At 30.6% G+C, this 12500-nt stretch overlaps 1 protein-coding gene across 1 annotated transcript in view; it reads right to left on the bottom strand.

Annotated features, from left to right (window-relative positions):
* Window positions 1-11153, bottom strand: part of LOC142325992 (ATP-binding cassette subfamily G member 4-like) — an 11578-nt gene extending 425 nt beyond the window's left edge. Inside the window, exons 1-4 of the mRNA XM_075368031.1 lie at window positions 10997-11153; window positions 6439-6539; window positions 5643-5798; window positions 1-113 (exon numbers count right to left, since the gene is read on the bottom strand). The exon at window positions 1-113 is cut by the window's left edge and continues 425 nt beyond it. Of these exons, the coding sequence (XP_075224146.1) occupies window positions 1-113; window positions 5643-5798; window positions 6439-6539; window positions 10997-11015 (389 nt within the window). The 5' untranslated portion in view covers window positions 11016-11153. The remainder of the gene's footprint in view (window positions 114-5642; window positions 5799-6438; window positions 6540-10996) is intronic.
* Between the last annotated feature and the right edge of the window lie 1347 nt (window positions 11154-12500).

The following is a 12500-nucleotide window of genomic DNA, read 5'->3' as shown; positions in this document are numbered from 1 at the left end:
AAATAAGAAATATAGTAAAATATTTTTAGATATGATGGTATTTCACTGTACTTTGATGCAAATCCAAATACAGAAAGGAACACTGTTATTACAGGACCAATAAACACTGCCAACTAAAAAGAAAAAAACAATTAAATATTGTTACTTTTAATAATAAAACTTAAATACAAGTTTGAACATAACATTTAAAACAGTAGGATGCTAATAATTTTTTAATTTTATTAATAAAAACATAATTTAAATTCACAAGTTTTTCGATGACCATGCTTAATGTTAAAGGAATACATTAGGGCAATAACATAGGGCCTATATTCTTACTAATAATTTATCATGAGTTAATAATAAGGTATTAACCTAAACTAAAGATATTCTAATTCACTGATGTTACTGCATTTAGTATGAAGAAAATGATTAGGATGATATGCATAATTTTATTATGCATGTTGTTTTAAAACAGAACTCCTTTTTTGTAAAATAGTTGTTCCAATTCCACAGTACATGAACATTACATCCAAAATCATGCTATGTCAAATCAAGTATCCAAATTATTATATTATATTATTATTATTATTATTATTATTATAAATTACAAATGCCTCTTAGGTCATTCAGACAGTCTTCTGTAATAAAATATATGATATAAAAATGTCATTGTTAAATACTTTGAATATGTTTATTAAAAAAGGGTCACTGCTTGGGTTGACAGTAATAATTACTTTTCTGTATTATGGAACTCATTTTGTTTTTGTGGGTATGTGTGTCTACATGTCATATGGAACAAATGTACTTGTAAATAATTTTTATGAAAACCTTCTTTGTGTTTACTAATAAATCCAACTAGTGATATTAATTTAAATTTATGAAAAATTTGTGAACAAATTTATGCAAATTTGTGAAAAATTCTCTAGTTTTTCAAATCTGATTCTTAATTTTTCACAAATTTGTGAACAATACTCTAGTTTTTAGCAAATTTGAGAGAAATTCTAATTATTCTCCAAATCTGAGAGAAATTCTCAAATTTTTCACAAATCTGATTTTGTAATTTTTCAAAAATTTGTGAGAACGTCTTTAATTTTTCACAAATATGTGAGAAATTCTCTAGTTTTTTGCAAATGTGTGAGATATTCTCTATTTTTTTTTCAAATTTGTGAGAAATTTTCTAATTTTTTGCCAATTTGTACTTCTTTTTGTTTCCTTCATTAATTCCATTGTCCACTATATACAGTAGTAATTTAACAATGAATTTCCACAGGATGAACACTTTGCGCATTCAAAAAACATATGAGCAATTGTACCTCACAGTTGTCAGCATTGTCAGTTTTTTATTTATTATAAATGCATGCAAAATCACTATGCGTCACAGTACAACTATAAAATTGCATACAAATAACAACTGAGACCAGCTGGCCTTAACCCATTGTAGTGAGTGAAGCTGCACACATGTGATGCACAAATGGTTCTTACTTTCTGGATGACTTACATAGAATGTAGAAAAAATATGGTATGAACAGAATAATTGAAATATGTAAAATATGTGCTGCTGCGAGTAAACTTGAATAAGCACTGCACAATAATATTTTTATTGATTACTTAAATTCATATTTTTTTATTACCATATAATAATATTTTTAGTAATGCAGAATAAATTATTACAATAAGTCTAATCAAAGAGTATCGAACTTAACCAGTTGTAAAATGTCTTCCTTGGCCATGGCATCCCATTGAAATCTCAATGTTCAACTAGGGTATTTTATGAATAAACTAAAATTACAGCAAAAAACATATTACTCTGTACTGCTAAAGTAAGAGATTACATTTTATTCTATTTTCATTAAAGGAAGGAATAAATTATTTGAGTAAGCCAAATCTATTGTTTTTTGTAGTGCAACAGAGAAAAGGATTATTTTAAAAGATTATTTATTTTTATTCAAGTTAAAAATTGAGCAAGAGAAGCTTCAATATCCAACGTGAATACTTTCCAAGAAGATCATGGATTTTTTTTTGTCTTCAGTCATTTGACTGGTTTGATGCAGCTCTCCAAGATTCCCTATCTAGTGCTAGTCGTTTCATTTCAGTATACCCCCTACATCCTACATCCCTAACAATTTGTTTTACATATTCCAAACGTGGCCCGCCTACACAATTTTTCCCTTCTACCTGTCCTTCCAATATTAAAGCGACTATTCCAGGATGCCTTAGTATGTGGCCTATAAGTCTGTCTCTTCTTTTAACTATATTTTTCCAAATGCTTCTTTCTTCATCTATTTGCCGCAATACCTCTTCTTTTGTCACTTTATCCACCCATCTGATTTTTAACATTCTCCTATAGCACCACATTTCAAAAGCTTCTAATCTTTTCTTCTCAGATACTCCGATTGTCCAAGTTTCACTTCCATATAAAGCGACACTCCAAACATACACTTTCAAAAATCTTTTCCTGACATTTAAATTAATTTTTGATGTAAACAAATTATATTTCTTACTGAAGGCTCGTTTAGCTTGTGCTATTCGGCATTTTATATCACTCCTACTTCGTCCATCTTTAGTAATTCTACTTCCCAAATAACAAAATTCTTCTACCTCCATAATCTTTTCTCCTCCTATTTTCACATTCAGTGGTTCATCTTTGTTATTTCTACTACATTTCATTACTTTTGTTTTGTTCTGGTTTATTTTTATGCGATAGTTCTTGCGTAGGACTTCATCTATGCCGTTCATTGTTTCTTCTAAATCCTTTTTACTCTTGGCTAGAATTACTATATCATCAGCAAATTGTAGCATCTTTATCTTTTCACCTTGTACTGTTACTCCGAATCTAAATTGTTCTTTAACATCATTAACTGCTAGTTCCATGTAAAGATTAAAAAGTAACGGAGATAGGGGACATCCTTGTCGGACTCCCTTTCTTATTATGGCTTCTTTCTTATGTTCTACAATTGTTACTGTTGCTGTTTGGTTCCTGCACATGTTAGCAATTGTTCTTCGATCTCTGTATTTGAACCCTAATTTTTTTAAAATGCTGAACATTTTATTCCAGTCTACGTTATCGAATGCCTTTTCTAGTTTATAAATGCCAAGTATGTTGGTTTGTTTTTCTTTAATCTTCCTTCTACTATTAATCTGAGGCCTAAAATTGCTTCCCTTGTCCCTATACTTATCCTGAAACCAAATTGGTCTTCTCCTAACACTTCCTCCACTCTCCTCTCAATTCTTCTGTATAGAATTGTAGTTAAGATTTTTGATGCATGACTAGTTAAACTAATTGTACTGTATTCTTCACATTTATCTGCCCCTGCTTTCTTTGGTATCATTACTATAGGACTTTTTTTGAAATCTGACGGAAATTCCCCTTTTTCATAAATATTACACACCAGTTTGTATAATCTATCAATCGCTTCCTCACCTGCACTGCGCAGTAATTCTACAGGTATTCTGTCTATTCCAGGAGCCTTTCTGCCATTTAAATCTTTTAATGCTCTCTTAAATTCAGATCTCAGTATTGTTTCTCTCATTTCATCCTCCTCAACTTCCTCTTCTTCCTCTATAACACCATTTTCTAATTCATTTCCTCCGTATAATTCTTCAATATATTCCACCCATCTATCGACGTTACCTTTCGTATTATATATTGGTGTACCATCTTTGTTTAACACATTATTAGATTTTAATTTATGTACCCCAAAATTTTCCTTAACTTTCCTGTATGCTTCGTCTATTTTACCAATGTTCATTTCTCTTTCCACTTCTGAACACTTTTCTTTAATCCACTCTTCTTTCGCCAGTTTGCACTTCCTGTTTATAGCATTTCTTAATTGCCGATAGTTCCTTTTACTTTCTTCATCACTAGCGTTCTTATATTTTCTACATTCATCCATCAGTTTCAATATATCGTCTGAAACCCAAGGTTTTCTACCAGTTCTCTTTATTCCGCCTAAGTTTGCTTCTGCTGATTTAAGAATTTCCTTTTTAACATTCTCCCATTCTTCTTCTACATTTTCTACATTATCTTTTTTACTCAGACCTCTTGCGATGTCCTCCTCAAAAATTTTCTTTACCTCTTCCTCAAGCTTCTCTAAATTCCACCGATTCATCTGACACCTTTTCTTCAGGTTTTTAAATCCCAATCTACATTTCATTATCACCAAATTATGGTCGCTATCAATGTCTGCTCCAGGGTAAGTTTTGCAGTCAACGAGTTGATTTCTAAATCTTTGCTTAACCATGATATAATCTATCTGATACCTAGCAGTATCGCCTGGCTTTTTCCAAGTGTATATTCTTCTATTATGATTTTTAAATTGGGTGTTGGCAATTACTAAATTATACTTCGTGCAAAACTCTATAAGTCGGTCCCCTCTTTCATTCCTTTTGCCCAGCCCGTATTCACCCACTATATTTCCTTCCTTGCCTTTTCCAATGCTTGCATTCCAATCTCCAACTATTATTAAATTTTCATCTCCTTTTACATGTTTAATTGCTTCAACAATCTCTTCGTATACACACTCTACCTCATCATCATCGTCGGCGCTTGTAGGCATGTAGACGTTAACAATCGTTGTCGGTTTAGGTTTTGATTTTATCCTTACTACAATGATTCTATCGCTATGCGTCTTGAAATACTCCACTCTCCTCCCTATCGTCTTGTTCATCACGAAACCTACTCCTGCCTGCCCATTATTTGACGCTGAGTTAATTACTCTAAACTCACCTGACCAAAAGTCGCTTTCCTCTTCCCACCGAACCTCACTAATTCCTACTATATCCACATTTACCCTATCCATTTCCCTTTTTAAATTTTCTACCCTACCAACCTTCTTTAAGCTTCTAACATTCCATGCTCCGACTCGTAGAATGTTATTTTTTACTTTTCTGATGACCCCTTCCCTAGTAATCCCCACCCGGAGATCCGAACGGGGGACTATTTTACCTCCGGAATATTTTACCAAGGAAGGTGCCTCCATTATTGTTATGTGAAAATGCAGAGAGCCACATTTTCTTGGAAAAAAAAACAGCTGTAGTTTTCCATTGCTTTCAGCTGCGCAGTACTCAGAGGACTGAGTGATGTTGATATGGACGTTTAAGTCATTGTGACTCACGCCCCTAACAACTACTGAAAGAGCTGCTGCCCTCTTTCAGGAATCATTCCTTAGTCTGACTCTCAACAGATACCTCTCCGATATGGTTGCACCTTCGGTCCAGCTACTCTGTATCCCTGAGCACTCAAGCCCCCTCACCAACGGCAAGGTCTCATGATTCATAGAGGAGGAGATCAGCTCTCCTCCTCTATGTAAGGGAGGGTATGTAAACATACCCATAAGATCATGAGTATGTTTACAAAATAATTTGAACACTAATAAGAAAAGGGTATCCTACAATTTCAAAGTTGCTCGTATTTTATTGATAAAATTATTTGTTAGGTCTATGCAATGTAATTATGTGATTACAATTGTCTTCAAGTACAAAAATAAAATGGTACGGAACATCTATTACAAAGAATTGCACAGCACTTTTAAGATAATTCACATCATTATGTTTCTTAGATCCTCCTCTCTCCTATTTAATATCTTGATCAAATACTACTAGATTATCTTAACGTTCCCTTCAATTAAAATATAAAATAATTGTATACTGTGATGTATTACCGTAACAGGAGTAGTTGCTCCAACTAAATATCCACCAGCCTGTGCAGTCAAACACACTGAAATTGTAAACATGAGGAACAGAGAAAACCTTGTCCACTCTAATGGTTGAGCAGTCAATAAATAACTTGGAATGAAGTAGACCAATACACAAAGAATCTGAAAAAATAAAATATTTTATTTAGCTAATGAAACAAAACAAAAAATAAACTGTCATAAAAACATTTATTCATATATATCCAATTTTGTAATTAAAAAAATCAAGATGAACTGACAAATAAACTCTTTATTATGTATTAACACACTAAACCATTCACAGTTAATGTTTTTTGTACAGTTCATATTTAATTTTCCATAACTGGATAAAATTTTAAAAGCTTCAATAAAAGTTGTATCCAATTTAAAACAAACTAATTGTGTATGTAAGTAGTTGTACCAATACAGTAATCTTTTGCATCAAGAAAGTCACCATACAGAAAAATAAACTCATTCAAACCATTATGAAATTAAGAAACATAAAATTAAAATATCATGCTGGTTGTGTAAGACTTGCTAACAAACTTCACTTTAATATGTTACAAGATTAATGGCATCATGCAATTGCATTCAGGTACTTCTACTTCTTTAAGTTTTTTGTTGATACATCAATGAAATGTGTAATTAAAAGTCTGGACCTTATACAGTTAAAAATGGATTGTTTCTATGACTAGAAATAAATATCTCTGTTTTATGATTTTTAGTTTTATGTTATTTTGTTTTATATTTAATTGTAAAATGTAATTAATTAATATAAAATTACCTGAAAAGGTATTTCAATTAAAACAGTTGCAAGACAGTATGGTGCCAAACTGTACCATCTATTGAAATATTCCCTTCGAAGTACATTTAATTCTAAAGGAACTGAAACAGAAAATTAGTTTTAAATAATGCAAATTTAAGAATAAAAATTTTCGTGTTTAAAATATTATCTTTCTTTATATTACCCAAGGATCTTTTCGTCTATTTTTTTTGTCATAACATTGATTTTTCTATTAATTGCAATAATTATAATTCAGTGACAAGATATTTTTACATCTGTTATGACAATTTTAAAAGCTTTCTTCATCACTTGATTACTGCAAAAGCTCTTAAATGTTTTTCTTTTTGTTTCTCAGTCTACAGTCATAGAAAGCACAATTTTTTTTCAGTCAAAATCAATGAATGAATAAAAACTTACACATTTTCAATTTCTTCTGATAAATCTCATTGATAATGCATGCACATTTTTAATATGGTCATTATCAACTGATGTCGACCGCCACCCAGGTATTTTTATAGTTCTCAGTTATTATTTTGCCTTATTTGAAATGATTAAATCATTCATAACACATTTTATGTACTTATACTTACAATATAGTTTGATTCTATTAGATATTATTTACATTCTCTTTGACCACAGAAAGAAAAGTTTTTCAGAAATCACAGAAGCCAGTCAATTTCTATTAGAGAACTCCACTGCTTGTACTATATTGTGGGTACTCCACAATATTAAATAAAATTAGATTGGCTTCTCCATCCTACTGGTAAAAGTAATAAAAAAACAACTGGTATCATTAAATCCTTTTGAAATCAAAAACATGCTTTTATAAATATGTACAGGAGTGAACTTGTGCGTTTGTTATTTAGAAGATAATGAATCTATAATCTGTGTGTATGTTCCCTTGCACATACATCCTTGTACTTGTTTCTTGAGAAATAAGAGAAAAGATTGTATGTAACAGTTGTAAGTGAATCAATCAGTTAATGACCTGAAGTGTTCCTGCTTCATGAGGACATTATTCATGAGGACTGTACAACATTTTTTTGTTACTAAAGCACAATGTTGAGCGGGTTATGGAAACATTAAAATATTATAACCAGTGAATACAATAAATCTTCAATTTTAAATATATTTTACATATTTAGTTACAGCAAATAGTTGCAGTAAAAAAAAAAATCAAAAATCAAAATAGTTTAAATATTTTACTTTAAGCATTACACTGGTCAACATAAAATTTGGTGCCGGCCTCCATGGCATGAGTGGTAGCATCTCAGCCTTTCATCTGGAGGTCCCGGGTTCAAATCCCAGTCAGGCATGGCATTTTCACACATGCTACAAATCATTTATCTCATCCTCTGAAGTTTGCCTAATGGTGGACCCAGAGGTTCAAAAAAAAAACATAAAATTTGGAACTAAAAAGAGAGTAAGGTATTCTATATAGTATTTTACATACTGAATCTCAATATATATTCCAAAACAACCCATCACGTAACTTTTTAAGTTACTACCCCTTAAATTTATTTGTTCCATCATTCGTGGAACAAACAATACAAATAAGTTAGTATGTTTGCTTATTCACATCTGATTTATGTTGTGATGCATGCTATAAACCTATATTTGATACATAACAGTCGAATAATGTCATTTCATGTTAAGCCAGACATGTATAGATATGTCAGTCAGTTAAGTAATGAGTAATTCAGTGTGATGAAATTTTCTTCAGTATGAGTTCAGGTCTTGGTATGACTTCCTTTCTTCTTTAATTGTGGTAGTGGTTTTATCATACACATGTTACAAAGATTGTTTCATAAGTGATGACATAAATGTTTTGAAAAATTTTTATGTCAGAATAACTTTTGGTATTACTTTATTGAACATCAAGATTTGTGAAGCTGTGTGTTTCAGTCTGTGTTTTATTGCACTTATTTTAGGTAATTAAATATTTATAAATTAAAACTTAATTATTTTTATAATTAAGTAAGTATCTCTCTAATATTTCACTTTACTTTCATTTATTAACACATTCTGAATTTTACAATGAATAAAAATTGGGCTTGTAAAAATTTTACAAATATTTTTTGTTACATTTGTGGACAATTCACAAAGATTAAAAAAAAAAAACCAGTATTGAATCTGCTGAAAACTGATTACAAACATTGTTTTGACTGTCCCTTGGGAGACCAAGATAAATTCTGGGCTCCACATGTAGCATGCATCAAGTGCTATGTTAAACTAACCCAGTGCTTAAAAGGAAAAAAAAGCATTTGCATTTTTGCGTATTTATGATAACCATAATGAGAGCCTACTAACCATAATGATGCATGGCCATGAACTGCTATTTTTGTTTAACAAATGTTACTGGTTTCAATTTAAACAATAAAAGCAGTATCGCATACCCAAATGTTTGCTCAGCTATGAGACCAGCACTTCATGGTGTTGATTTACTGATTCCGATTGCTCCAACTTCTTGGAAAGAAATCTCCAGTCCTCCAGAAGGCTCAACTGATGAATCCTCAACTTCAATAGATATTAATTACATTCCAGAAAATCAAATACAGAATCTCATCTCCATCACACAAGTAGAAGTGAGTGATCTGTATTCGTGACTTGTATTTGTCAAAACACCATGCAGAACTTCTAGGTTAATGTCCTTAAGAATGGAATTTATTAAACAAGGATACTAAAATTGCAGTATATAGAAATCAAAATAAAAATTTACTGAAATACTTTAGAAGAAATGGTTTAATTTGTCCTTTTATTCCTGCCATGATGTTAGTGGACTAATGTCTGAACTGGAAATTGAATATACTATTCATGATTGGCATTTATTTTTAGACTCATCAAAAAGAAGCTTAAAGGCAGTGTTGTTGCATAACTCAAATAAGTTTTCTTCTATACTGGTAGCACATGTTGTAGGAATGAAAGAAAGATATGAAAGTATATCAAATATTTTAAAAGCTATAAGTATGATGAACACTCATGGCGAATCACTGATGACCTGTAAATGATAGAACTTCTTCTTAGTCTTTCTTTTTTGTTTAGCCTCCGGAACCATCGTAATGTATTATTTCAGAAAATGACATCCATGAATGAAAATAAAGTGTATTCTTGTACAGTTCAGGTTGACCATTCCAGGGACAAATCTCAGGTACCACACATGGTTAATTGAAACCCAACCACCAAAGATCACTGGTACCCATGTTTCTTGTGTTTGTGGGATAGTCAGGCTACAGATAAACACTATGCAGTTAAAGACTGGCCAAAAAGAAATCAGTTTACCCCAGGAAAGGAAAATGTTGTCAATATTCCCCTTCTTGAGGCAGATCATATTATTTTACCACGACTTTTTACACTCATAAAATCATTGTTTTACACATAAAACTGAGCCTGATGAAGAGTTTTGTAAAAGCATTAATAAAGATGGAGATGGCTTTAAATATTTAGGTGAGGTTTTTTAACAATTAAGTGAAGCCACATTAAAAGAGGGAATATTCATCAGGCCACAAAAAAGAAAATTAATTCATGAAAATATATTTGACAGCAAACTGAATCCTAAAGAACTAGCAGCATTCAAAGCTGTCATTAATGATTTTCTTGGGAAAAAAGCTGGAAACCATGATCAGCTTATAAATGAACTCTTAGTGAACTACAAAAATTTAGGCTGTAGAATCATTCAAAATTCATTTTTTACATTCTCATTTGGACTTTTCCCTTTAAACTTGGGTGATATCAGTGATGAACAAGGAGAAAGTTTCCAGCAAGATATGTTGCAGATGGAACAACATTACCCAAGCAGATGGGATGATTCTATGATGAGATGCTACTGCTGGATGATAAAAAGAATAGATTTCACTGAAAACAAAAGGAAATAAGAAAAAAGAAATTAAGATGAATATAAATGTCTGTAAAATAAAGGTAGGAATTTTAATTGTAATCATTATTAATTTTTTTTGTATTCTATTATTTAAAAAGTTTCTCAATAAAGGGTCATAACTAAAAATTTGAGGGGGATGAAGAAAAACTGAATTCATTTTAAGATTCAGCATAAAAAATACATTCTAATTCACCTAATTTTATCCCAGTTCCAAATTATTATTTTTTTGTTGACCGGTGCTTATACCTTCTGTTTTCTCAGAAATCCACTCTTTATGTCTGCAGTATATTTAATTAACAAGAAACAAGTAACTGACGATTAAATTAGCATTAGACAAAAAAGTAAGTAGATGATAATATGTTGTTAATTACATGTTATAAAAAGTATTCATAAATAAATAAATAGAGCATAATAAAACTTTTTATTAAAGGTAACAAAAGAAAATTTGAGAAATAAAGTAAATCTGAAATATACAAATCAAGTGTCACTAAAAGTAAGATTAGTAGAAAGTAATAAATATGGTCTTTAAAACACAAGAACTAGAAAGATTAATACTAATACTGGGAAAAATAGTCAAAAACTGTAGCAAATTTATCATACACTCAAATAAATGATAAACTATTTTGAATAATAAGAACTGGTAAAAGATAAGAAATAATAAAAAATTATAGTTATCATACTTACATGAAAGTGTTACAGCCATCTGTCCAGCATAATGCAAGAATAAATTTGTTCCGTATACAAAAATATAGTTACCATAAACATTATTAGCATTTTTACCAGCATTATAATATATAACACCGAATGATAGAGAAACCAACAAATGCAGTGCTATTCTCAACAACAAATTTGACTGCAAAACACAATTTTACAAGTTAGAAAAACTTTTTAAAAATGAATAAAAGTAAATAAATGTAAAATATAACGAAAATTTTTTATTTATCTATTTTACAGATAACATATAAGTTAACTTTTTCTCTTCCTATTTAATCAATTAACTCATATTTAATAATGTGATGTATATATACAAACAAGGGCTACTCCAAAACTATCTTCTGACTGGTGGTGAAAATAATAAAATAAAATGTTTTAATAATTGCAAAAGCCACTAAATTACTTCTCTTTATAGCAAATCATTCATAGTTTAAATTCAGGCACTTATTACACCATGACACTATCTATCATACACTCTTGATGAAAAGATTCTGCTGCACCCAATCAATTTTTAACCCACCCATTTATTTCTCATTCATTTTTGTAGCTCTGTATCCCTCTGCTTATGAAAAATTACTTACACCATGCACAATGCAGATGGTGAGAAATAATAACAATGACGGGTTCCAATTTACAACATCTGCTAATTTACTAACATTGAATGATATAGCCACACTTTTTTTTTGTGTGTTTTTAATGGGCGAAAAATGCTTTGGCGTTATCATCGCCCGAAAAAATGTTTTAAAAGAAAACAAATAGTAAACAAAAAAAAAAAATTACTGCCTTGTAAACTAAAACATTAAAACTAACAACTAACATCACAGCTGAAAAATTTATTTTTAAAAACATTTACAACTAAATCACAGCCGTAAAATATAAAATTAAAAAAAAAGCTTAAAACTAAAAATGTAAAATTTAACAAAAATAAAGTTTTAAAAAAAATCCAAGAGGGGTGTAAAGAGTTCCTACTCAGATAAACGAAAGACTAGAAAATTCAGATAAAAAACTAATCATAGTTAAAATCTAAAATAGTATAAAGCTAAAACCTAACAATAACATAAAATTTCACTAAAAAATAAATTAAACTACTATCACAGATAAAAAACTTAGAACTACACAAAATCATCTATGTATATATATAAAATTGAAATATATAAAATGAACTCCGAGAGGAGTGTAAAACGCTCCTTCTTGGATAAAAAAAGAAAATAAAAATTTAAAATCAAACAACAGTAAAAAGCGTGCAACATATTAATAGTTCTAAGAAATAGAAACACCCAGTCTAAGATTACTTTATCATTGCTCAGGATTTTACGAATGTTCCTGGGCAATTTAACGACGCAATGCCGCATAACAAATGCAATCCACAAGGATATGGCGCACAGTCAAGCGGCAGTCGGATCGTACACATGTTGGTGCATTTTTTTTGACATCAGACATCCGTGTATGACTCTAGTATGGCCTAACTGCAATC

This window comes from Lycorma delicatula, chromosome 6 (genome assembly GCF_047948215.1).
Source record: "Lycorma delicatula isolate Av1 chromosome 6, ASM4794821v1, whole genome shotgun sequence".
In the NCBI taxonomy this organism is placed as follows: Eukaryota; Metazoa; Arthropoda; class Insecta; order Hemiptera; family Fulgoridae; genus Lycorma; species Lycorma delicatula.
Note: the sequence above shows the minus strand (reverse complement) of the source record. Positions and strands in the feature narration are given on the sequence as shown.